The 27,438-nt window shown below is 41.6% G+C and overlaps 1 protein-coding gene across 9 annotated transcripts in view; it reads right to left on the bottom strand.

Annotated features, from left to right (window-relative positions):
• The window catches only part of LOC140480693 (voltage-dependent L-type calcium channel subunit beta-2-like), a 349,445-nt gene that overhangs the window by 87,332 nt on the left and 234,675 nt on the right, over positions 1–27,438 (bottom strand). Inside the window, exon 1 of one of the 9 annotated variants that reach the window (XM_072575920.1) lies at positions 20,894–21,344. The exons of the other annotated variants lie outside the window; for them this stretch is intronic. Coding sequence (XP_072432021.1) covers positions 20,894–20,926 — 33 coding nt within the window. The 5' untranslated portion in view covers positions 20,927–21,344. Of the gene's footprint in view, positions 1–20,893; positions 21,345–27,438 lie in introns of those variants that run through there. 9 annotated transcript variants of the gene reach the window in all.

The raw sequence follows: 27,438 nt of genomic DNA, 5'->3' as shown, positions 1-27,438 counted from the left end.
TATCCGGCATTCGATTATCTGAACATTTGATTATCTGAACATTCAATTATCCGAACAAAATACTCCCCGCCCGCATTGTTCAGATAATCAAGGTTCCTCTGTATTTCAGTAGTTCAATCATAGTTAAACTGAAACACGATATCATTAGTGCATAAATAGTTCAAAGGAACATAGTAACACAAGAATAAGAGTCTGCTCTTTGTTGATCTATGCACATAACCTTTGCCTCATATCCCTTAACACCTTCAATTAAATTTATCCACCTTAGAATTTAAATCATATTAGCAACTGACCTCGCATCAAATGCTGCCAGATCGTTAATGAAGCCTTTGGCTGTCCAACTGTTCCTCCCTCTCTCTTTGGGCTCTATCCCTATCTATCATTTACTCCTTACCCCTTTCCCTTCCACCACCACCCTGCCCCCAACTCATCTTCTGCATCTCAAACGACTTTTTCCTAGCTATCATCAGTTCGGAGGAAGGGTCACCTGGCCTGAAACATTAACTTTGATTTTTCTTCACAGATGCTGCCAGATCTGCTGAGCTTTTCCACCAACTTCAGTCTTTGTTTGGCATCAAATATGTTTGCATAAGAATTCCAACTTTGAGCAGAGAAATATTTCCTGGCTTCATCCCAAACTGGCTGTAAGTTTTAGGCTATGCTCTTCATTTACAGCCATAACAGATGAAAAGTTGAGACAAACTATCAGTTCCCCTTGACATAATGAAAATCTGGACCAAAACACTCCTTAAATTTTCAAAACTTCAGTGATTATAACCTGTAACTTGTGTCATAAAAACAGAAACACTGCAAATAATCGACAGGTCTGATAGCCTCTACAGGGAGCAACAGTTCATACACTGGATAAGTAACATTCCCTTAAAGTGTTTGCATAATTTCTCCTCTCATTTTAACCTCTGCAATTGAGGTGCCATTCTACAAATGTATGCAGCACTCCTCTTTTGTAGTTGATCTTAACTACCACCCTGGGGCTTTTTGCAGAGTTACCTAAAGATTACTTTATCTTATTATGTACATGGAAATAAATGGTCTTTTAAACTTTAAAAAAATTCAGAGAGGTTAAGATTAAATTGAAAATGGAAAAGTTCATTGATGCCAGCGCTAAACACTTAAATCACGTATCCAATCACATCTATGCAACATTAAGTTATTTAATTGCAGATTACAGTGAAGCCCAAGTCTGAAATTTGGAATTGCTCAAATTGTGATTCACTGCGAAATGGTATCTTTTACAAAGTTGCAAAATATTTGGTAACATTAGAATTATAGGCAAAAATTGTAATATGCAGTATAAGTAGCACCTCTACTGTTATACTGCATTATTGCGGTAAATACTTTTGAGTCAAATCAAAGGAGAAAAAGATTAGTATTGAATGTAAGCAACAAGGATGTAGTCTGCTGATTGGAGAATGGGCAAGAGCCCTGCATTAGCTGGTTTTGGGAAGACTTGCTGCATGGAATGCCAATCACAAGTACTTTAGGAACATACCTTTCCCAGGATCAAGGAATTCGGGGTGGACATCCCACCTGTTATGAGTTGCTAGTCCACCAGTCGCCAGTGGATGGAGTTCATTAGATCACCTTCTCAATGTGCCAGGTCCCTCAATCATGGCTTGGGAGGCTTGTGAATAAGAAGCCAATTCTTCCCTGAATACTGCAAGCAGCAGCACCACTGGTTGCACACCTGCAATGGTGGGACCAGGCCCTTAAGTGGGCATTTTTAGTGGCATTGTGGGAAACCATTTATGAGCTTACCTGCCACAGACTTCATCAGGGTAGAAGTGGGAAGGCACTTCATCACTTCAACCAAACACACCTCTCACCCTATCTAACGGTTGCGATGTCAAGTTGCCCATTCATGCAGATGGCTTGGGTAAGATTTTGACCCATAGATAGTCAAGCCATTACCACACAGGAAGTAAGATCATTAAAAAAAAAAGCCAATGATACACAGAAAACCAAAAAAAGGGTAAAAATGAAACCTTGTTGCCCTTTCATAAATGTAAAGCAGAATGTAGAAGTGGGATAAGGGGGCCTAGGTCAGGGGCCATACCAAGGGATACTCAAAGGCTTTCAGGCAGATGGAGTGAGGCAATTTCCTAATGGTGACCAAATGCACAGACATAAGGAAGGACATAATATCTGTTTTGCCCTTGCTGAACTTTCTGTGCAATGATCAGAGTGGGATTCAACTAGGTAAAAATAATGACAGCAGATGCTCAAAACCAGATTCTGGATCAGAGGTGCTGGAAAAGCACAGCAATTCAGGCAGCATCCGAGGAGCAGTAAAATCGACGTTTCAGGCAAAAGCCCTTCATCAGGAATACAGGTAGAGTGTCTGAAGGGTGGAGAGATAAATGAGAGGAGGGTGGGGGTGGGGAGAAAGTAGCATAGAGTACAATAGCTGAGTGGGGGAGAGGATGAAGGTGATAGGTCAGGGAGGAGGATGGAGTGGATAGTTGGAAAAGAAGATTAGGCATCTTTTCCTGTAATGTCGATTTTACTGCTCCTCGGATGCTGCCTGAACTGCTGTGCTTTTCCAGCACCTCTAATCCAGAGTGGGATTCAAGCCTGTAATGTTAATTACAATATGGGTATACTGTGATCATCCATTCCATATTTTGCTGGATGGTCCCACTTTTTCCCTTATTGCCTCATGCCCCATTGCATTTCCTCCCAGCATGTTACCTGTTCCAGACTTCTCATATTCGTGTGCTTCTTGTCACTTTGATTACAGAACACGTTTATATGGGCTATCAGCCCATATGCCTGCCTGGAGTGGACTAGAGCCAAGCATGAGCGAACAGGACTGTTGAGCCTCAGGTGTTGGAACTCACTGAATGTTGACTTACTGCAACAGAATAACATAAGCTGAGAACTGGTGGCCGAATGGAGGAACTAATAGTGCAACACTGTGGTTGGCAGCTGGTCTAACACAGTGGGGAAGAAAACAGAAAGTTTCACAGACTCCATGACCCAGACCTCTCCATGACATAGCCAGCTCCCTACCCCTTTGTAGCAATGTAAAAAAGATGCTGTGATTGTCAGCTACAAAGGAAACATAAGTTGGAGGACCACTGGTGAATGGGCAGTTTGGATTGTGGTTGTTGATATCATATTGCAATTACCTCTTCATGGGTATCCTTCTCTTCCTTATACTCCTGAGCCTCTCACCAGGACTATTCTCTCATGAGAAGGAGGTTGGGTAGCATGCAGACCACCTAAATCTATTTTAAGTACTACAGGGCTTTTCTAGAACAAATCAAGTAGAAACATTATTTCAGTATGCCAATGGCTTACTCTATTGCATTTCATTTGGTACCATAATTATCCATGAGTGCATGTTGCATGAAACTTGAATCAAAAGCGGATCTTCCTCATTGGCCAATAGTCACTCTTAGCGTTTGCATGTTGACTTGCATCTCAAAAGTCAAGTTGTAACAAATAACAGTTAAAAAGAGAACTGAATAATCTGGTTGTCAGACACAGCAAATATCAAAAGGTAGCCCAGAAACAATCATGTTTTGCGTAACCTTCTTAGTGCAAGAATAGGCTAAGGAAGATAAATAGTCAAAATATGGATGGAAGATCTCATGACAGGGTGAAACTGTCCCTACCTCAGGCCCAAGGGTTCAAGTCCCACTGTTCCAGGGTTGTGTAATAACGTCTCTGAACAGGTTGATTAGAAAGTATCTATTATGTTTGGATTATTCTGATTTAGAAGATAAAACCTCACACTTACCCCCTGTAAAATAAATAAGCTGAATAAAGTCCAGAATAATTACGGTATAATACTTGGGAATCAAACAATGACAGCATCTCACTGTACAGTTAATTCAAATGTCCTCTCAATTGTTTCTCCTGTTAGTTCAGAGATGAAAACCTCTGTCTGCTCCAGAAAATATTTCTGAGCATTCCAAGGCCTCCCAGTTTGGGCTGACTGCCAGTAACAGCTCCATACTTTAGGCCTGTGCACTTTCCCAGACTCTGCTAAATGTACACACTACCTCCCCTATCACCTGACTATTAGCTTTTCCAAATCAATACATGATTTTATGACCAGTATGCATATCTTTCAAGTACATCATATTTGTTGTTTCCTTTGGAACTTTCAAAAAAAATCTTCCAGCTCAAAGACCCACTCGACAAGTAAGAACTCTGAGGCATCCCTCACTACATACCTTAGTGTTGCACAGACGTTTGAAACAAGTATGGTTCCAGTGTGATGGCTGATCTCCCGACAATAATTACTGTTTTATAACATCTATTTCGAATGTATCTAGAGCCAACATGTGAAATGTCTGAATAAGGTCTCTCAATAGACTAATATCTCTGGTGCATGAACAAGATGAGATCTCTATGGTTTTTATTACATTTTTACATCACATGAAATTGATTGCTTGAAGATATAACAGGGAGAAACTGAAAGTTCAAATCACTTCAACCATCTGCGCACTAGGCTTGAAGACTGCGGAGATACTGAATACAATTGCCACTGTTCATATAATTTTACAGAGACAGTCCAGATTTTCATGTCAGATGGCCAGTAAAAATCCAACTTACAGTCACATTGCTACAGTTTCAGTTCAAGGGGGCTATGAAAAGGTTGGTCATCACTAAAAAAAACAACTTTTGCTGCTCTATCCATAATTTAAAAACTTAAGAGAAATTATTAAGCTTGGTTATGAAAACTTCTGCAGTTGAATAGTCTGCCGACACTCACTGTTCACGTTCACATGTAGAGAACAGGTATGACAAAGTTAAAAACCACATAACGCCAGGTTATAGTTCAACAGGTTTAATTGGAAGCATGCTAGCTCCTTCATCAGGTGATTGTGGAGGACACAATTGTAAGACACAGAATTTATAGTATGATGAAATACTGGAATACAGAGGAACCTCTATTATCCGAAGCACACGGGCGGGGAGTATTTCGTTCAGTTAATTGAATTCTGGTTAATCGAAAGCCAATTAAAGAAACGAAACACCATTCTGAAGAAGGGGCACTGCACTTGAAGTAGTAACTGTTTACTCTTCACAGATGCTGCCAGATCTGTTGAATTTCTCCAGTAATGTCTGTTTTTGTTTGTTTCAGATCTCCAGCAGCTACAGTTCTTTGTTTTATCGAAACAAGGTTAAAAACACACAACAAAAATAACTCTCACTCCAAATAAGAGGAGCAGTTCATTCATCCACCCTGGAGCATTTGGCCACTTGGCAAAGTATGGATGGTGGAGAAGTGAGCAACAGAACGTTACCCTGACAACGAAGAAACAGAGACCCACTGGCTGAATAATGAGATCAGAAGTTGGTTTTTCAGTCATTTTGGGTCACATGTGGCTGCTGCCATTGCTTTATACACTCATTCAAGGGTACAGGATATAATGTTAGGATCTTGAAGCTGAAAGAAGTAGATCCTAAGAATTGTTGACTTAGTAGTAATGATACTCAGTTAGTAATGTAATAGTAATGAACTAATGATTCAGGGGCTCCCCGGTGATTATGGAACTAAAACCTATCCCACCCCAGTTCACCAAGTGCTTTGCAGAAAGAAATCTGCTGTCTTTAACCAGTCTGTCCAACGTTTGGGGTCCCAGACCCGTAGTGAGAGTGTTGAATCTTGTAAATTCCAATCTGCTGTGGCAATAGGCACTGTATAAATGCATATATTCTCCCTCTTTTTAATTATAGCACAAAACCAAGGAATTATTAGGGTGATAAAAGAAAGCTTAATTTCTACAATGAAAGCAAACCAAATCTAACATACTGAAAGGGAAAGTAGTTCAATATCCCTTTACAAATGGGTCATTGATTAAAATATAGAGATATATGGCACAGAGTCCTTCTCCAGTCATTTCTCCCACTTCCCCAGACTGAAGCCAACATCTCTTCTTTAACAAGGGGTACTTGTCAGATTGGATTTTAAATCCTAATATTAGTGAGCAAGTTGAGTTTCCATTCTAATCTAACATCCTCATGGTCACTTTTACTGACATAATTTAAAGTTCCCAAACAGCCACGTGGGGGATTCTCAAAGGCAACGCGATGTCAGCCTTACCAGCGGTGCCTCCATCTTGTGACTGAGCAAAAGAATTAAAGACCCTTTTCTCACAATTCTATACTTCACCTACTTCTCTGTAATTTCATTGCCAATCTGCTCTTTCATATTTTTCATATATATTAGTTGGAAGCACAAAGAATGAACCCAATAGTAGTGGCTCTCCTATTGTTCAATGTTAGCTAAATAGATCTTCCACATTCAAGGGAACTTGAGCCTAGTTTCTGCAACCTGTCCTTATTTTTAAATTCTCAGCACCAGTATCATTCTACCAAGTATCCATAATTCCCCCTGCAAGAGTAATATATTCTTTTGAAGATGGAAGGCCCAGAACTAAAGGCAGCACACTAGATGGTATCTGATCATTCCACTACTGTAAGCACACCAGCAGCCAAGTAACAGTGTGTTCAATAGAAACTTGATTTCTCCACTATGCAGAGCACATATAGTTGCAACCAATGCTTCTAAGTATTAAACATGATAGGGACACTTCTCATGCACTGGCATATATCTTACAATTAATTGCACCACCAATCATTATACACTCACCTAAGGCGACACTCAGGCACAGTGCATAAGCAAACAAGACAGAAGCACACAAATCACAAAGGACAATTTAAATCACTAAGATGGCTATAATAATATTAACTCCACATGGACTGTTAGCACAACATACAACACACTCGTTCATGATAAATGCTTTAATTCAAACATATGATTAATTGGGGAGTACACTTCTATCTTTCTCACTGGACTCATTCACTACTCACCCACATCTTCATGTCATGTCACTGGACTAATAATCCAGAAACCCATGAAACCCAATTTCAATTCCCATCATGGTAAATGTGGAATTTAAATTCAAATATTGTGGAATTAAAATTTTAATCATGACTATGAAACTATTATCACATTTTGTAAAATCCTAATTGGTTCACCAATGTCCTTTAAAGAAGGAACTTTGCTGTGCATTCCTGATCTGGCCCATATGCGACTCCAAACCGACAACAGTGTAAGATGCTCAACTGCTTTTTGAAATGGCATAGCCAACTACTTAGCTGCATCTAAATGTTAGAAAGTCTCAAAGGAATGAAATGGTATGGATCATCTGGCATTGGTGAAAAGTGCAGGCGGGCATGCCTGGAGCAGCAGCAGGTATACCTGAAATAAGACATCAACTTGGTGATACTACAAACGAGGACACCCTCTGTGCCAAGGGGCATAAACAGCAAGTGAAAGATCAAGCTAAGTCCTGCTACATCCAGTCACAAAAGGTGGTGAATAATTAAACAACTCACTGAAGGAGGTGGCTCCATAAACATCCCCATCCTGAAATTTTGGAAAGATCACACATCAGTGCAAAAAGTAAGTATTTCTAACAATCTTCAGTGAGACATATCAAGTAGATGATCTATCTTGATCTCCTCTAGAAGAGAGCAGCACATTAACCAGGACGATTTTAATCTCTATGTGGATCAGGAAAATGAAATTGGCAAAGGTAGCCCGGGTGAAGAATTCATATAGTGTATTCATCTCAAAAAATGTCCTGAATATGTTGTAGGTCAACCAGAGATTAGGCTGTTTTGGTAATGTGTAATGAGGCATACTTAATAACAGAGTTAAAGGTTCCTTAGGAAAAAGTGACCGTAACTCTAGTAGAATTTAGTACTCAGACTGAGCAAAGAGGAACTTCTTTTTTATTCACTCATGGAATATTGCCTGCACTGGCTGAGCCAACATTTATTACCCATCCTTGGTTGCTCTTGAGAACTGAAGGAATTGTGGTATTTTTCCAAGTCTGGGTGATATGGCTTGTAGAGGAACATGGACTGGAAATAACTATGTTAAAATTAAATAAGGATAAACATAAATGAGGGATGGCAGAGATGACTATGGTGAGCTGGGAAAGGAGGAGTTTAGAAGGGAAGGAAGTTGATAAACAATGGCAAATGTTTAAGGGAATAGTTCATGACTTGCAAAAATGTAATATACGCTTGAGAAAGAAGGATTCCAAAAAGTGTTAAATCAACCTCGGGTAACAGGAAACTGAAGTATAGTCTCAAATTGAAAGAAAAAAAATATGTGGCAAGCATTAGTAGTAAAACAGAGGACTGAGGTTTTTTTAAATGACCGAAAAGCAAAATAAAGGGGAAACATTTGAGAGTAAACTAGCAAGAATTATTTTAAAAAGTAATCATGATTTGGAGATGCCGGTGTTGGACTGGGGTGTACAAAGTTAAAAATCACACAACACCAGATTATAGTCCAACAGGTTTAATTGGAATCACACTAGCTAGCATGCTTCCAATTAAACCTGTTGGACTATAACCTGGCATTGTGTGATTTTTAACTTTAAAAAGTAAGCATTTCTTCAATTATACAACACAGACAAATGGGTCAAAGTAGCCATCAGCCTGTTAGTGAATGAGGCTGGGGGAATAATGGGAAAGTAGGAAATGGCTCAGGAATTGAAACACTCTGTGGTCTAGGGAACATTAATACCATTCCAAAAATACTAAATAATTGAGGGACAAAAGTTGGGGGAGAAAACAAATGCAATAACTACAGTCAAGAAAAAAAGTACTATGGAGACCAATACAGCTCCAGGGTGATAGGTGTCCTGGATATGATGGGTTCCAATGTAGGATATTAAAAAGAAATTAAAACAGAGATTGTAGTTGTATCAGTAATAAGCTTCTGGAACCATCCCAGAAAACTGCAACAGCTTTATATAAAAGATGAGGGAGACAAACAAATGAGCCAATGAGCCAGTTAACATCTACCATTTGGAAAATGTTAGAATCTCTTATAAAGGATGTAACAGCAATGCTTTCAGAAATACGTAAACTAAACTAATCTACAGAGGGAGATAGACAGCTTAAGTGAGTGGGCAAAAATGTGGCAGATGAAATATAATGAAGGAAAATGTGCGATTACGCACTTTGACAGAAATAAGTAGGCTGAATATTATTTAAATTGAGACAGATTGCAGAAAGCTGTTGCAGAGAAGGTGTGGGTCCCTTGTGTAAAAATCACAAAGAAAGATTAGCATACAGGTTCAGGAGGTAGTAGGGAACCCAAAAGGAATAATGTATAAAAATAGGGAACTATACATGTCACTCCAGTCAGACCACACCTCCAAAGCTGCAAATGATTTTGGTTTCTTTATTCAAGGCATGATACAGTGGAATTGGACACTGTCTAGAGAAGGTTCACTGGGTATAGGATATAAAGAGATATTCATAGAGGGAAAGGTTGAGTAGATTGAGCCTGCTGCCTCACAGCGTCAGGGACCGGGGTTCAATTCTAACCTCGGGTGACTGTCTGTGTGGAATTTGCACATTCTCCCCGTGTCTGCGTGGGTTTCCTCCAGGTGCTCCGGTTTCCTCCCACAATCCAAAGATGTGCAGGTCAGGTGGTTTGGCCATGGTAAATTGTCCATAGTGTTAGGTGCATTAGTCAGAGGGAGTTGGGTCTGGGTGGGTTACTCTTCAGAAGGTCGCTGTGGACTTGTTGGGCCGAAGGGCCTGTTTCCACTTTGTAGGAATCTAATCTAATCTAATTAAATTTACGTTAAGAAGAATGAGCTGCAACTTCATTGAACTAAAATGATTTTTAGGAGCCACGACAATGTACATGATCGGATGTTACTTTCCATTGTGAGAGAGTCTTGGATCAGACAGCATAATCTCAGGGTAAGGGGTCACCAAGCTAAGATAGATGGGAGGATTCTTATCTCAGATGCTATCTGAGATGGTGAATCTGTGGAAGCCTTTATGTAAAAGGTTGTAGAGGCTGAGTGAATAAGTATAATCAAGGCTGAGACAGATTTTTAATTACTAAGGAAATCAAGGGTTATGGAGTAAAAGCAATTCAGTGGAGGTGAGGAATATCAGATCAGTCATAATCTCATTGGATAGCCTAGTTCTGCTCCTATTTCTCATGGTTATGTGATCACTTAGATTAGTGTCCTCAGCCAAACAAATTCAGCTGTTTCAGCAATTACCTGTTCTCCATCATTAGTGGGGATGTTTGCTGATGATTACACAATGTTCAGCACCATTTATGGCTCCACAGATATTGAAACACTCCCTGTCCAAATGATAAAAATTAACTAATATGCTAACAAGGTGTAGGCTGACAAGTGGCGAGTACCATTTATGCCGCACAAGTACCAGGCGATGACTACTTCCAGCAAGAGAAAATCTAACCATTACTCCAGAATACTCAAAGTAGACAAGCAGGAGGCGGAGAGAACACAGCAAGCCAGGCAGCATCTGGAAATGGCGAAGTCTACATTTCGGGTGTAACCCTTCTTCAGGACTGGGGGTGAGTGTGGGGGGAGCTGCAGATAAAGGGGATGGGGGGGGGGGTCAAGGTAGTGAGGTGGGGATAGGTGAACACCAGTAGAGGATACGAACTGGTTGGTCAATGGGAGGAATTAATCAATTTGGTGGCTGAGAGGAATGGAAGAGAGGGGGACAGGCTGGGAAGGGAAAGGAAAGGAGGTTATTTGAAACTGGAGAACTCAGTGTTGTATCCTCCGGGCTGTAGGCTGCTCAGGTGGAAGATGTGGTGTTGTTCCTCCAATGTGCGGCTTGATTGATTGTGGCAATAAAAATACCATCATTGAGTCCCCCACCATTAACAGCTCAGGGATTATCATTGACCAGAAGGCAAACTGGACTAGCTATATGGATACTATGGCTACAACAGCAGGTCAGAGCCTCAAAGTTTAGCATCAACTAACCTACCTCCTGGCTCCCCAAAGCCTATCCACCATCTACACACACAAGTCAGGAATGTTCCTCACTTGCCTGGATGAGTCCAGCTCTACCAACACTCAAAAGCTTGACACTATCGACACTTGACAGGGACCACATTGAGGTGAAAGTGGGTACTGCAGATGCTGGAGATTAGAATCAAGATCAGAGTAGTGCTGAAAAAGCACTGCAGGTCAAGCAGCATCCAAGGAGCAGGAAGGGCTTTTGCCCAAAACGTCGATCTTCAGGCATCACATTGAGTCCTGCCAACCCAATAGCAGCATAAACGATTTATAAGATGGACTGCAAAAATTCACCAAGGGTCCTGAGACAGTAAGTTCCAAAATCCTAACACTATTGTCGAGAAGAACAGAGGTAGAAAATACATAAGAACACCACCACCTGTAATTTCCGCAAGTCACACACCATCCTGACTTGGAAATATACCACCGTTCCTTCGCTGTCGATGGGTCAAATTTCTAGAATTCCCTTCCAAACCACATTGCGGGCCTACCTCCACCACATGGACTGTAATAGTTCAAGAAGGCAACACCAACATCTTCTCAAAGATAACTAGGCATGGGCAATTCCCATATCCCATGAATTTAAATAAATGTAATCTGCTTAATTCACATGAGAAATTTAAAATGGCTGCTGAAACTAAATTCTACACTTACACAAACTCAAATGGCCATGAACCTCAGTTATGTAGTGCCATTCTTTGGGCACTAGAGATGTCGCTTGAGTTCTAAAATGGCTTTGATGCAGACATTTTACTAGTGCAGGTAGTGTTGAATGCCATTTTGGGTTAACAGGGTCCAGGGACATGCAGCTAAAGTCTGCAGGATAGGCAGAAAAGGACATCAATTGGCATGTAACCAACAATGCTAGTCAGGCAATGCTTCAGTTAATACCTTCTCTTCATTTTACACATGTTAAACATGTACTTCACAGCCCTGTAATACTGGAACTGACCATGATGGTCATACCTGAGCTTCATTTTGCGATACATTAGTGAAATCATTATGCATCATTCCTGTGTTTCACCTGAATGACATCACAGGTTGTAAAACGAGTCAGTGTAAGATAGCAGACAATTACAATATCCCTCCCAGATCGTCTCAACACCTTCTATGCTTGCTTTGAGCAGAATTTCGATGGAGAGGTAACACCTATCCCAACAGTCACTGTATTGGAGGGTCAGATCAGTTTTCCTTCATGCGAATCCAAGGAAAGCAATGGGACCAGACGGAATACCAGGCCGTGCACTCAGGGCATGTGCAGATCAACTGGCAGAGGTTTTCTTGGACATCTTCAACCTCTCCCTGCCTGTTTCAAGAGGGCCAACATCATCCCTGTGCCTAAGAAGGCTCATACAGGCTGTCTCAATGACTACCACCCAGTGGCCCTAATGTCATTGGTCATGAAGTACTTTGAAAGGCTGGTCATGGCATCAATCAAGTCCAACCTCCCCACTATGCTTGAAGACCCACTCCAATTTGCCTATCGGACCAACAGATTCACTTCAGATGCCATATCACTTGCCCTTCGCTCCTCCCTAGAACACCTTGACACCAAGAACAGCTACGTAAGAATCTTACTCATTGACTACAGTTCAGCCTTCAACACTATTATCCCCTCGAGATTGATTACTAAGCTTAGTGATCTTGGATTAAGTCCCAGTCTCTGCAAGTGGATCTTCAGATTCCTGACCCACAGGCCACAACTGGAGACAATTGAAGATTGGGGACAATATTTCATCTTCACTAACACTCAACACTGGAGCCCCCAGGGGTGCATACTCAGCCCTGTACTGTACTCACTGTACACCCATGACTGCATCGCCAAAAACCAGATTAATGCCATTTACAACTTCGCTGACGACACCACCTGAGTCAGTCGAATCTCAGGTGCCGACAAAACAGACTACAGACAGGAGGTGGAAGACTTGAAAAAATGGTGCACTGAGAACAATCTAGCTCTCAATGCCAGCAAAACCATGGAACTCATTATTGACTTTTGGCGGGATGTTACTCAAGCCCCCCCTACATATTAACAGCACTGAGATTGAATGAGTGGACAGTGTCAATCTCCTGGAAGTGGTCATCCACAACAATCTTTCTTGGTCTTTTCACGTGGACGCACTGATTACAAAGGCCCAACAACATCGCTTCTTCCTCAGGCAGCTGAGGAAATTTGACACGGCAGCGAATACTCTCGCCAACCTTTATAGATGCGCCATAAAGAGCATTCTGTCTGGATGTATCACTACCTGGTATGGCAACTGTACCATTCAAGATCGGAGACGGTTACAGAGAGTGGTGAACTCGGCCCGGACAATCACAAAGGCCAACCTCCCATCTACGGAATCCATCTACCAGGCCCGCTATCAAGGAAAGACCGCCAGCATTCTCAAAGATCCATCCCACCCTGGCAATATTTTTCTACCATTGGGGAGAAGGTACAGAAGCCTGAACACACGCACCAGCTGGTTTCATAACAGTTTCTACGCTATTGTTGTTAGAATACCGAATGGACTCACAAACTCTTAACATTCACTTGTACCTGTGTTTCTGTTTTTGCCGCTGCTTACTTATTATTTACTATCTATGCTACTTAACTCTGTGATCTGTCTGTACTGTTCGCAAGACAAAGCTTTTCACGGTGCCTTGGTACATGTGACAATAAATCCAATTCAATTCAATTCAATTCACTCATGTTTCTTTTTTTGATTCACCAGTTTTCAATTTTTTTTAAAATATACCCAGCAGTGCTATTATGCACAAGCGAGGAACCTTCCCACTGCCAAATCACTGTGACTTCTTTCTTAGTTTTATTTTAAACTACTAAGCATTGCCAGTAAACACTCACGTAGTCAATTAGATATTTACAAGCAAAGCCCGTTATAGGCAATACGAACCATCAAAATTGAAAGAGGTTGTAGGGAGGATGAGAAGGGACTAAATCAAAATGGAGTTGAAGAGAGGAATGAAACATTGTACCCCACATTGTCCACCTCTCTCTATAGGCATTCAAAGCAGTGATGGACAAAGCATGCTCCCTCTCCAAGGGCACCGGGCTCGAATGTTAACATAGAAGTGGGGTAGACAGTTGGCAGATATGAGCCCCACCACAGCCAACTGTCTGGACCTTGTTAATGGCCACTTGGCCAAGAACAGACCCACAAGGACGTCCTCTTATCTGCCTATACCCCTCTGCATCGGGTGGCCAAAGATTAGGACTGAAGTGCAATGAAAAATGCAACAGAAGATTTTGCAAATAACTTTAAAAAAGGAATATAATCGCTCACAACCAATATATACATTATCCAGATAATCCTCATCATTACAAAACAAACATTTGGGCTGGGACTCCACAAACCACTGCAACCTGCGCTATTACAGGAGTGCTGTGTGCAACACTGTCCACTCCAGGTCCCTGAGGGAAAGAGCGAGCCCTCCACTGGGGTCCCTTGACATCTTCCATCTAGCACAAGGGCAGCAGATACACGGGATCACCAAGACTAGCAGGTTCCCTTTCAAGCCACTCACCATCCTGACTTGGAAGTATATCATCATTCATTCACTATCACTCAGTCAAAATACTGGAATTCCATCCCTGAGAATACTGTGGGTCAACTTACAGCACATGAACTTCAGCAGTTCAAGAAGGCAGCTCACCATCACCTTCTCAGAGGCAACTAGGCAATAAATGCTGGCCAGTCAACAGTACCCATTTCCAACAAATGAATTTTAAAAAAGGGCACAGCCTTTGCTGACAGATATACACCAGACAAGGCACTAGTAAACGATAATTCCAAACCAAATGTTAAACCAATTGAAGAGTATTGTACTTTTGCGTGGAATACATTTTCTTTTTTACTTTTTTTGAGCACCCATGTTGTGTGTGTGCAGGTGTGAGATATAGTGAAAGACACAAGGTGCACGAATCATTATTCAGTTTCCACCACCAGGAAGAAAAGAAATACCCAAGTGGCCAGTGACAAGCAATACCCCTCGCATCGAAGTGCAATGTTGGAATACATTTTAAACTGGTTTGACCCCTGGTTGGATACAATTAACCACATGCAAGAGTACTGCATGCTACATTATGAAAGGAATATAGAGGTACTTGAGACAGTGCAGAGAGGATGTACAAGAATGACACTAAAAATGCATGGGTACATTAAGAAAGAATGTAGAGACTCAGTCTCCTCTTGAAAAGAGGTAGTGTGTGGTGAGCTAATTTAATAGCATGGATACTGAGAGAGTCTTTCCTTTTGTGTGGAAGGCTACAAGTGCAGACCATCATGATAAGATAATTCCCTATTGTCTTTCTTGGCAACTCAAAAGAAACCTCTTTATGTAAAGAATGGTGAGAATGTGGAACATTCTACCACAGGGAAGTGTTGAATTGAATAACTACACATGCATTTAAGAGAAAGCCAGGGAAAGGGGAATAAACAAATATTATTGTAGACTTAGAAGAGAAAGAAACTTGAGATAATCACTTGCCCCATGTTGAAGTGAGTGAGCCAAATAGTCAGTTTCTGGACTGTCTGTTATAGATAAGTCACTGTCATTGTGAATTCCCGTAGTGCCTGTCTTCCATGTTCTGGTACACAGTTCTATCCGAATGGCTGCTGAAAGCTGCTGACTTTCTATGGAAACTGCAGATGACCTTTTCCGGATGACCTCAAGCAGTTGCAGCCCTAAAACTTCATACTTTACAATCTCAACAACAGTCTTGGTGGTGAGCTGACAGGCACTGGTGGAATATCAATAGCATGAGGGGAGACAAAAACTGCCACCCAGAGAACAGCACATTAGCGCTCCACAAAGTGACAGTACCATACTGCCATGATACTGCCTCAGCAATCCTAGTAATCTACTAGGGGACAGATCTCTATATTGATGAGGGACCCTGCAAACCTCTTTGAATATTGGCAGCAATCTGACCCAATCGAAGGCAAGAAGCTGAGCTTGTAGGTCTTCAGTCTAAGCTATCACTGGCACTGCAAAACATTGGGCAGCTTCTTCTGCAATGAAATCCGAGATATCAGCCACCAGACCCTGCATCATAACTGTTCTCCATGATGTCTATCACTTCCATGCTAGAAAGCTGGACTCCAAGTTCTAGCTGTTTATGACACTGATGTCAGATTTCCAAGACTCCTTCACAGTGACAGCAATCTTTATTGCAGGCCTACATTAAGGGCTTCATAGCATCCCCTACAGTGATCTCCTGTACACTGTCCATACTCCTTACCCAACCTTCCTACAGTGCAGCTTTGATTATCGTCTAGCAAGCCACCATCCCTGATCCTATCCACCCTATCCCCATATGCCGATTCTGTCTCTACCTTTTTTTTCCAAGAATTCCTACAGGGTGGAATCAGACCATTTGACCCAACACATCCACTCCAATGCTCTAAAGAGCATCCCATCCGGATTCACCCCTGTACCCTATCCCTGTAACCCTGCATTTCCTATGGCTAATCCACATAACTTACACATCCCTGGACACTATGGACAATTAACCAGGCCAATTCACCTAAACTGCACATCTTTTGGAGTGTGGGAAGAAATCGGAACACCCGGAGGAAACCCACGCAGACATGGGGAGAAGGTGCAAACTCCCCACAGACAGTCACCCGACGCTGGAATTGAGTCACTAGAGTTGTGAGGCAGCACTGCTAACCACTGAGCCACCGTGCTGCTTCAAAGTATGCAAATTGTCAATGTCTGACCTAGTGTCTAGAAGTGTGAGGGCTATGTCAGTATGTTCCTGCTTTTCTATCACTGCCTAGTCAGGGCGCACTTTGTGGCTATCTGAAAGGAGAACAGCACAAGAGTGGAATTAGGTTGGGTAATTGGATGGAAAGCAAGAAATGTATGCCAAAATCGTCAGAGGTTTGTAAATCAAAAAAGATTTACAAGATTTAGTAGCCTATCGAAATACAGTCTGTGTACCAAATTAGATTGAACGATCATCAATTTTGCAGACAGTTTTGCATTTTTGAGGAAAAGTGGAGTCTTTGTTGTACAGATCTCAAAAAGGTGGAAGAATTCACTTTTGTTTGGCATCATTCATTCTTTAGAATTGAAGACAAGAGTCATCACAGTATGAAAGAGAGTGGTGCCTCACTTAACAGTAGAAGGCCAGAAGAAACATGGCTATCCTACTGATTTTTCACGACAGCTTATGGACCAGAGTAGCTCATTTGTACAACAAAAATATAAAGAACAAAAGTATTTGTTCATGAAATCTTAACTATTTAGAGCAGTTAATTTTGTAAAGGAATCTTAAGTATGCATCAGCCTTACACCAATCTGGGCATTCGCCTCCTCCATCGCCAGACCATGGCAACACGACGCCTGGAGAAAGAGCGCCTCGCGCCTCATCTTCTGCCTAGGAACCCTCCAACCACAAGGGATGAATGCAGATTTCTCATTCTCCACCCCCCCCCCCCTTATCTCAGTCCCAACCCTCGGACTCAGCACCACCTTCTTTACCTGCAATCTTCTTCCCGACCTCTCCGCCCCCACCCCCTCTCCGGCATATCACCCTCACCTTAACCTCCTTCCACCTATCGCATTCCCAATGCCCCTCCCAAAGTCCCTCTTCCCTATCTTTTATCTTAGCCTGCTTGGCACACCCTCCTCATTCCTAAAGAAGGGCTTATGCCCAAAACGTCGATTCTCCTGCTCTTTGGATGCTGCCTGACCTGCTGCGCTTATCCAGCAACACATTTTTCAACTCATTCTTGAAGATTCTGTTAAAAACAGCACTAGTTCAGGGTACAATGCTACGCAAATTCTCTGTGGTGGTTGACTATGAGCACTTATTTAAATAAGAACGTTTACAACTCACACAGTTTCAACTGTAAGCAGTTTCAGAATTCCTTCTAACTGGAGGTCAGAATGTTGAACACAGCTTCCTCAGATCATTTTCAAATAAAAATCTCCAAGAGTTACACGGAGTATTACACCTCAATAGAACATTGTTAGTCCCCTGTCATTTACCCATAACTGTCTTCCATTTTATTGCAATGTCATAAAACTACATCCAATGCTCCATAATGCCATGTCATAAAGTAAATTAAAAAGCACTACAAATTCAAGTTATATTTGAGTTACAATATTTTTAAGCAGGTTCAGGAAAAAATACCTGCAGAATAGAAGCTCAGACTTCAAATGATAGAGAGTTACATCACTCCTATATAATTACTGTAACCATTCTCTTCCTGTCAGATTTCATTAATAACTGCATTCTACTTCATTACAATAAGATTCATAAACCAACATAAGTTGGAGTGTTGCAGCGGTTAATTGGGCATGGAAAAGGGATGGATCTCTGTGCCAAACGCACTAACTTATTTTTAAATGGATTATTGAAAAAAGTGAATTGCCATCTCAAAAGCAGATCTCTGAAAAAAATCTGTTCTCATCTTTTTAGCAGCAACACATTTCAAAAACAAAAAGAGAAATTGTTGGAAAAACTCAGCAGAACATTCTGAAGAAGGATCACTGTCAGCGAGTTTTGAGAAGATTTGTAGCTCAGGTTGAGGTTCTGGAAGTAGATTTGCTCACTGAGCTCGAAGGTTCGTTTTCAGATGTTTCATCACCTTACTAGGTATCATCATCAGTGAGCCTCCGGAACCTTCCAGCTCAGCAAACAAAGCCAAATCCAGAAAGGTCACTGCATCCGAAACATTAACTCTACTTTCTCTCCACAGATATTGCCAAATCTACTACATTTTTCTGTTTTTATGATTTCCAGCATCCACACTTTATTTGTTTAATATTTATTTGCTGTTCTATGGTCTCTCCTTTCCCTGCATAACAAAAACTCTCACAAGTTTAATATTCTCCAGTTAAAATATAATTATTTTTTCATGTAGATGGAGAACTTTAGTGACTTTGACAAATCCTACTTTCACAACCCAGGTTACATGAACAAAGACAGAATGCATACAGTTGATAATTATATTGGCTAAAGTTCTCAGATACTTGCGCCAACTTGTGATTGTGAATAGGATAGGAATTTTTTTTGTGATTGAGAAGCAATAACATTTATTCAAAGAGAAAAAAAAGCTCAAAAAGGCTTGGAATGTCACTCCCACTCAGACAAGTTGGCTAATATACTTGGATTTCACAAACTTAGAAGGTTGCCAGTTCAACGCCTGGCTTATGCCAAAGTAACCAATTTTAACTGTCGGGCTACCATTGTCTTTGGTGCCCTAAGCTAGCAATGAGTAGCTACGTTATTCACTATGTTGCTCACTACTGACTGCATCCTAAATGATTTCCTCCTGCAAAATATCTCTGCTTAGACACTGGAATGTGGACCTAATCAAGCCTATCCGCCATGGTTTCCATGAGAATGCCTCATCCCACTTGTAGTCCGGGCTCGTGTGAAAGATGGATATCAAGTTAATTATCAAGTGCAATCAGATCTCTGTACTATGTAAGAAGTCTAACACAGAAAGCAAACTGGAAAAAAAAAGTCATACTTCCCATTACAACATTAATTTTAATTAATTATGATATGAACAATTGAAATTAGACTTCATTCGAAGTTCATGATTGTTACTGTAGTGTGGAACAATTAATTTGTCTACAGTTCTTTCAAGTCTAGAAACTGGGAGCATCATTTTGGAAATCCACTGAGGCAGGCAAAATAGTGCATGGTTCCAGCTTTGGGTGAGAATGGCGATTTGCTGGCATTTGGTTGTATTTAAGCCAGTGAAATCAGATTGTGAATGGAGACAATAGGCCCCTCTCTTGTACTGATTGGAATTTTCATGTCAGTGTGCAGGCCTCTCTGTGTTGGCCACGACCTGACCTGGGAAAGGGAGCTCACTCATTCACAAACAACATCCCAATCCCCCAAACTCACTTACCTTTGTGGGGCTTCCCCTTCAGAAAAGGTGATCTGGCAGGTTTTCTGAAATTGTATTCTGAAATATTTTGCAAGTGCAAAGGAGGTACCCTCATTTTGAGACACCCTCCTCTTCCTCTGCCTATATTAGTAGCTGCTTTCTTATTGCTTGAACCAGTGAGGGATCCAACATTGGGAATCCACAGACTGTTGTTAATTGGACAGTAAATGCTCATAACTGGCCAATCCAATAAAAATCACATTGGATATGTATCTGCTCTGCAAGGTTAGGTCCCAGAAGTGATCCCAAACTAAAATAAGAATACTGCCCTGGGTTTGAATCCAGCCCAAACTGATGGGGTTTCTGCAAAGGTACAAATGTTCACTCATGAAACATGTTGGAAAATGTTTCAATTTCCTGGTTTCAAATTTGCCAGCTTAATTCTCAGATGCAGCAGAGGTTGGAAAACAACTGCATTTAACGTTGGTGCAGCTGTGGTCTGACACTGTGGCATACACATGTTTGTGACTGCTACAGAAACTATTCAGCAGCCGAAGGCAGGCAGATGATTATTGTTCCTCCAGTGGGGCTGTGTCTAAACGTTGAGCTCCTTCCTTAATAGCATTGTGGTTGTGCCTACACCAAATGAATTACAGTGGTTCAGGTAGAGAACTTATCACCATCCTTCTCAAGGGCAGTAAATGCTGGTGTTGCTAATAAACAACAAAGATATACATTCCAGCTGAAATAATAAGGAGCACATTCCATTTAACGTCATGGATCCCTCATCTTACTGTGTGCACACAAATATGAAAATAAAACGCTGAACTTCTATTTCCAATACCTGACCGTCCTGAACAGAAATCCAAATGTCATAACTGCATCCAAAACGGCTGCCAAATCCATCTTTGATTACTAGCTGTGCACCCAGAATTATTTATACCAAGTCTGAATGCTTGAAACAACAAACATTGTGAATGTAAAAATTGTGTGTTCATTAAAACAATACACTGGCAGACTGCCTGAGTAAAACTGCGAGGGAATGCAACAAGGCAATGAATTGCTCCAAATCCAGTCCCGTCTCTCCGTTTGGAAAGGATCTTTGTTAGACTGGGGCTTGTGTGTTTGCTTTCTCCTCCCGCGCCTGCCTTCCCATTCCTTCCTTACCTCCTCAGGTTCCTCCCGGCCGTACAGGTACATGTCGCCGCTCCAGGGGATGCTCTGCTAACTGCCTGCGACTCTCATAGAACCGCGGAGTCAGTCAATCCACAACAAACACTCCCTCCCCTTCCCACTCCTACTTCTCTCAACTTCCTCGAACTTCTTTTTCAGGCTGGTAACGGAAAGGCGGTCCCCATCTTCCCACAGCCTTTCTCCTCCTCCTCCTGTGAAGTCAGCGGCTGTGAATTCAAGGCAGAAAGTGCGGGAGTGCCAAGCAGGAGAATGGGCCAACAAGACCAGCTCCGTGTGGAGGCAGAGAAAGACAGGAGGAACGAGGAAACGGAAGCAGCACCTTGTTCATGCGAGTCTCGCTAATAGCCCGCTCATTCATCCTCCTACTGTCTGTGTCTGAGCACCGTTCACAGTTTGACTGGCCAGTCAGAGCCTATAAATAACAAAATAAAACAACACACAAAATTCGCTCCACTGTCCTTTTTGTGTTGCCGCCAAGCGGCTGGAATTCCCTTCCTTTCTGCAACAACGTGCTGGAATTAACTTGGAAGCAGCTTCTCCCAGCCCGCTACCCTCAGTATCGCTGTCACTCCCAGGCCCAGTCATTGGTTCATAGCCGGCGGCTGAGGATCTCTGCCCCATGGAGTAGTTGGTAGAAGCAATTGTTTGTGCAATTGTTGTACGTCTGAAGATCATGTTGTGTTTCTCTGACTGGCAAAGCAACAGGAATGTTGATGACAATGTCGGACTCATCCTTTAGTCATCGTTGACAGTGCCTAATTATATTTTTTAGTTTATGAACATAATTATCCTGAACTAAACATAGTTTTGTTTAAAACACCACTATAGCCTAAGCTCTAGAATCAGTCAAGCCATAATCGTCACAAAACGATTTGCATCGACTGAAACAAGCCCGCAGACCTCGAATATAAATACCAAATATAGCTTCATAATTTTTGCACTTTGTAATCTGGATAACTGCGTGACAATCAATATCACCACCCACATCATTTAACACCAACATATTTGTTTGTTCCCTTTAAATGTCAACTTCTTTAGGCTTTGGTGCCTCACCTGATCTGGTCATTTGCACAGGTGGGAACTGGACAAGTCAATGGTACCACAATCTGACCATGTAAACAGCCCAGCTAGATCCTGCTCTTCACTTTGCAGCAAGTATCACTAGATGGGTGAGGGAACCCAGCTGACTGTCTATCCCCATATCACAACTCCCACCACCCCATCCAGCCCAAAATCCCAACAGTACTGTGTGGCTATTTTCTACAGTCTCTTACTCAGAACACATTAGTGAACTCTGTGAACATTGGTATCTGTATGACTGAACATAACGCTACACAACATTAACTGTGAACAATCCATCGGGTCATTTCACACAACTGCCTGCAAGATTTCAGGAAGCAGTTATAACACAAACCAAATGTTTTAAATGAATTTGGCAACTCCTTTTAAAGTTGAGTTTTCGAAGTGACTTGGCCAGGTACATTGTTTTGACTAACACAACACTGAAACAAAGTGTTGACTTTTGAATCTTGACATCCTTCCAGATTACTGCAGATTGGAGGTCAAGGGCATGACCTTCTACCCTCTCAACAGCTGTCTGTATCTCACAGATGACGTTTTGCACACCTACAATGATGGCCTAATGGTATTATTGCTAGACTATTAGTCCAGAGACCAGATAATGCTCTTGGAAACTCAGTTCAAATCCTCCCACAGCAAATAGTAGAATTTGAATTAAACTTTAAAAGGGGTGGCTCAGTGGTTCGCACTACTACCTCACAGCGCCAGGGACCTGGGTTCGATTTTAGCCTCAGGCGACTATCTGTGTGGAGTGTGCACATTCTCCCCGTGTCTGAGTGGGTTTTCTCTGCGTGCTCCGGTTTCCTCCCACAAACCAAAGATGTGCAGGTTGGGTGAATTGGCCATGCTAAATTGCCCATAGTATTCAGGGATGTGTAAGTTGGGTGCATTAGTCAGGGTAATCATAGAGAAATGGGGAATGGGTTTGGGTGGGATTCTCTTCAGAGGGTTGGTGTGGACTTGTTGGGCCAAAGTGCCTGTTTCCACCCTGTAGGGGTTCGAGGACAAATACTATTCCCAAACATCACAGCTCCCCAAACTTTTTATTTGAAATTCAAAGCACTTAACTATATTTCAAATCCCTCCATAATTTTTCCCCATGTAACACATCCCAAGATTTATTTTAAATTTACTCATTTATTGCCCTTAAGAAGTTGGTGGTGAGCCACCTTCTTGAACAATCACAGTGGATATGTTTTAGATAGATGATCACTAGTGTTAGGGAGAAGTTCCAGGATTTGAACCCAGCGAATATAAAGACAGATTTGACGCCACGAGCAATGATTCCATCCCCATAGGTAACATCATAGCCTGAGCCTGTCTCCAAATGGACGGAGTGCCTCACAACCACTTTGTACCCTTTAGCCACAAGGCAGCCCATCTTAGAACACCAGATAGAGGCCAACAGCTCGATGTTATGTACTGGAAATGCCATCGGGAACAGTGGCAACCACAGACCCTCCACAACGCCTTCAGAAAAAACGGGCGCTGGTGGTAAATCTGGGGTCGGAATGGTACCAGGATGACAGACCTGGTATGCTGGAGCAGAGAAAATAGGCAGTAGGTTGGACAGGTAGTGAAAGAGTTTTATAGATTAGGTTTGATTCTCTACAGTGTGGAAACAGATCCTTCAGCCCAACAAGTCCACGCTGACCCTCCGAAGAGTAACCTACCCAAACCCATTTCCCTCTGACTAATGCACCTAACACTATGGGCAATTTAACATGGCCAATTCATCTGACCTGCACATCTTTGGATTGTGGGAGGAAACCAGAGCACCCAGAGGAAACCCATGCAAACAATGTGCAAACTCCAGACAGACAGTTGCCCAAGGCTAGACTTGAACCTGGGAACCTGGTGCTGTGAGGCAGCAGTGCTAACCACTGAGCCACCGCGCCGCCCCTGTTGGAGAGAAGGTGTGGCAGTGAGGGGCCTCTGATGGGCTCAGGGTGCCATTAAAGGAGGCAATACCTTTTCCCATCAACAGCACACTCACACATCAAGAACTTTCCACGTTGGATCTGTTGTGGACATCTTCTGCTGCTGGTTCAGTCCCAGCTGTGGCAGGATGATGATCCAAAAGCCTCCAATTGGCCTACAGATGTGTGGGACTACCAATGGTTCCATTGTGCATAGTAGGATTTTGGTGAGGTAGATAATGGGAAAGCCACCCTTGGCATTTTACAGCCTTCCTCACCTGTCAATCCACTACCTGGATGGCTGTTAATCTCAATTATTGTATCAAGTCAGTGTGGGTACAATTTGGAGGGAACTTGAAAATGGTGGTGTTCCAATACATTTGCTATCCCCGGTCTTTTGAAGTGGTTAAACTAATGGGTTTGGAATGTAACATTGAAGCAGGCAAGTTACTGCAGTGCATCCTGTAGACGGCACACACTGCTGGCACAATGCACTATTGGTAGGGGGGTGAATATAAGGCTGTGGATGGGACGCTAATCAAACAGGCTGCTTTGTTCCTTCATTAAGCTTTTCAAGTAATTTTGGAGCCATGCTTAACCAAGCAAAAACACAGTATTCTGTTATACTCCTGACCTGTGTCTTGGAGGTGGTGATCAGTCTTTGGAGAGTCCAAAGATAAATTACTCATCATAAAATTTTCAGTCTCCAACACTGCTCTTTCAACAATAGTATTTATGTGGTTATTCCAGTTCAGCTTCTGGTCAATGACATTGATGAGATTAATTCAGTGATGGCTATGCTGTTGAACATTAAATAGAAATTCTCTTTTGTTGGACACAGTCAATGCCTGGCATTTGTAGGGCACAAACGTTGCTTGCTTTTTATCAGCACAAGTTGCATGTTGTCCATATCTTGCTGTGTTTGGTAACTGGTATTTTATTCTATCTCTCATTTTTAATTAGTGGTTTCACTATTGTATTGATCCTCAAGTAAAATTCCTTTATCTTCAGCCTGTGTTATCTCTGCCTTCAAAAGCCTCCTAAATCTTTTCTAATTGTGCCTTCAGTCTTGCCCCACTTATTGCTCAGCATTTACTTCTTCCTAGAAAGTGCTCTTAAGTACTATTATTGTTTCCTTCTTAAAAGAAACAGCTGCTTATTGAGGTGCACTGCGGCCCAAATTCAACAGAAGCTCAAATTAACTCTGAGACAGTAGGTTTACCTCAGATATGATGGGCTCTTTATGTTATTTAGCGTTAACCAACTACAACTGTCCACAGAATGCTGGCTAGAATAGGATAGGATAAGGAAAGGAAAATCAACCAATTGCAAGCATGCATTTCTTTTAATTTGGCTGCAGTGTTTATTTGGGTAAATAATATTTCCATGCTAATTTTGAAGACTTCAAAATTAATAAAGGTCACTTGGGCTTCCAAGACAAAAACCTTCTGGGTCAATGGGAAGAGAAAAAAAATTCAGAAGAAATAAACCATAAATGGAATAGAAAATTAAACTGATTCCGAAAGAATAGATTTACTTTAGGTATAAACAAAAACAAACATTGCTGGAAAAGCTCAGCAGGTCTGGCAGCATCTGTGAAGAGAAATCAGCTAACGTTTCACATCTGGTGAGCCTTCCTCAGAACAGCATCCACAGTCCTTTCAGTTTTACCTTGAGGCATGTTGGACTCTCAGATTACTTACTATCAACATCATGTGATTTGTTGCACAAACACAACATTATCAATAAAAGACGGACACATCATTGGAATTTATGTCAAACAGAACAAAAACTGTTTTTTTGGGGGGGGGGATGAAATCAGCTTTTTAAATATATTTGGCAATTTCGTTCCTCTCAGAATAAATTCGGTTTTTTTATTTCTAAAAATAGCAATATTTTAATCGTACGATCAAATTTCCTGTAGATGGTTGAATGTGTCCAATCTTTTCTTTCCCAAGATGTGAAATTTAGATCTCAGTCATGATACAAATGAAAGAAATGGATTCAGTGACAACCCATGTTTACATCAGTCTCACTTCACTTTAATATTACAGGTCATTACAAGTATAATTCAGAGAAGTTATTTGTCCAGTTGTCCTAGTAGTTAAAGATTAAGATTCAAAACCCCTTTCCCCTGTCCTCTTCAACCATTCATCAGTGGTTAACCATCAAATTATGATAACTCAAATAAATATCAATGATGTTATTGTCTCTTTTAGCCCCTAATCTTAAAATGTTGCCTACATTTATGGCCAAAACCAGTCAAAATGTCAAATGCTGAAAGCCAAAGGTTGAACTATATAACCATTCAAATTTATACAATTAAAGAGACACTTATTACCCAAAACTGAGTTATTATTTCTTTTTATAAACTTACATTATTCTGTTAATAAAACAACAGAAATTCCTGATGAAGGGCTTTTGCCGATGCGTTGATTTTCCTGCTCCTCGGATGCTGCCTGACCTGCTGCGCTTTTCCAGCACCATATTCTCAACTTTAACAACAGAAAAGCCTCCCAGCAGATTTTCTACACACAACAGAGGATATCAAAGATATATTGATCACTGATGTTGCCCATCCATTACTCAGTAGACGGCAATAATATAAACTTCCCCTCGATCCACATCTGGCCTTTTAGTCACAGCATCATCAATGGGGTTTATGCCATCAGCATAGTCCCAAGGAAACGGAGATTACAGCTTTGATGAATTTAGTGTACCCAAGAATTTGTAGCCACTCATGTTAAGGAATCAACATAAGAGAATGCAATGTTAAATTTCAAATTCTAGATTTTATTTTCAGTATTTCAGACTACCTCATACTGAAGACCTTTGTTCTTGTGACTCAGGATAATATATTAAAATGGATTGAGGATTGGTTAATGAACAGGAAACAAAATAGGATTGAAGAGGATTTTCTTGGGTAAGGCAGGTTGTAATAGTGGCATAATACAGGGAACAATAGTTTCAGCTTTCATTTAATGATTAAAATGTGGGGAGGAGTGTAATTACCAAGTTTACTGACGAGACAAAATGCGATATGAAAGGGGTAGGTAAATGAAGGGGTTATGGATGGCAGGCCAGAACAGACGAGAAGCTGAATATGTTAGAATGAGGGCTGACGGTAGCAGAGAATGGGTAGCTTATGCTGTAAGCAAGTCATGTGATGTGATAATAGGCATAAAATGGAAAGGCTGTGCCAAAATCAACCCAAGTCACAACAGGACCAGGTGTGGGCAGGGTAAAACATGGAAGGATGGAATCAGGCTCTAAGGTTATTGAACTTGACATGGAGTCCTAAAGGCTTCAGGGTCCCCAAGTGAAAAGTGAGGTGATATTCTTTGAGCTTGTGCTGAGGCTTCCTGGGATACTGCAGCATGCCTGCGACAGAAATGCCGGTGTCAGAACACAATAGTGTGTTAAACTGGCAGGTGATTGGAAGATCAGAGTCATTTTTATGGACAGAACATTGGTGGAAACCAATACCAGGATTCCCACCCCACTCTTGGGCCCCAATTT

Source organism: Chiloscyllium punctatum, chromosome 8, assembly GCF_047496795.1.
Source record: "Chiloscyllium punctatum isolate Juve2018m chromosome 8, sChiPun1.3, whole genome shotgun sequence".
In the NCBI taxonomy this organism is placed as follows: domain Eukaryota; kingdom Metazoa; phylum Chordata; class Chondrichthyes; order Orectolobiformes; family Hemiscylliidae; genus Chiloscyllium; species Chiloscyllium punctatum.
Note: the sequence above shows the minus strand (reverse complement) of the source record. Positions and strands in the feature narration are given on the sequence as shown.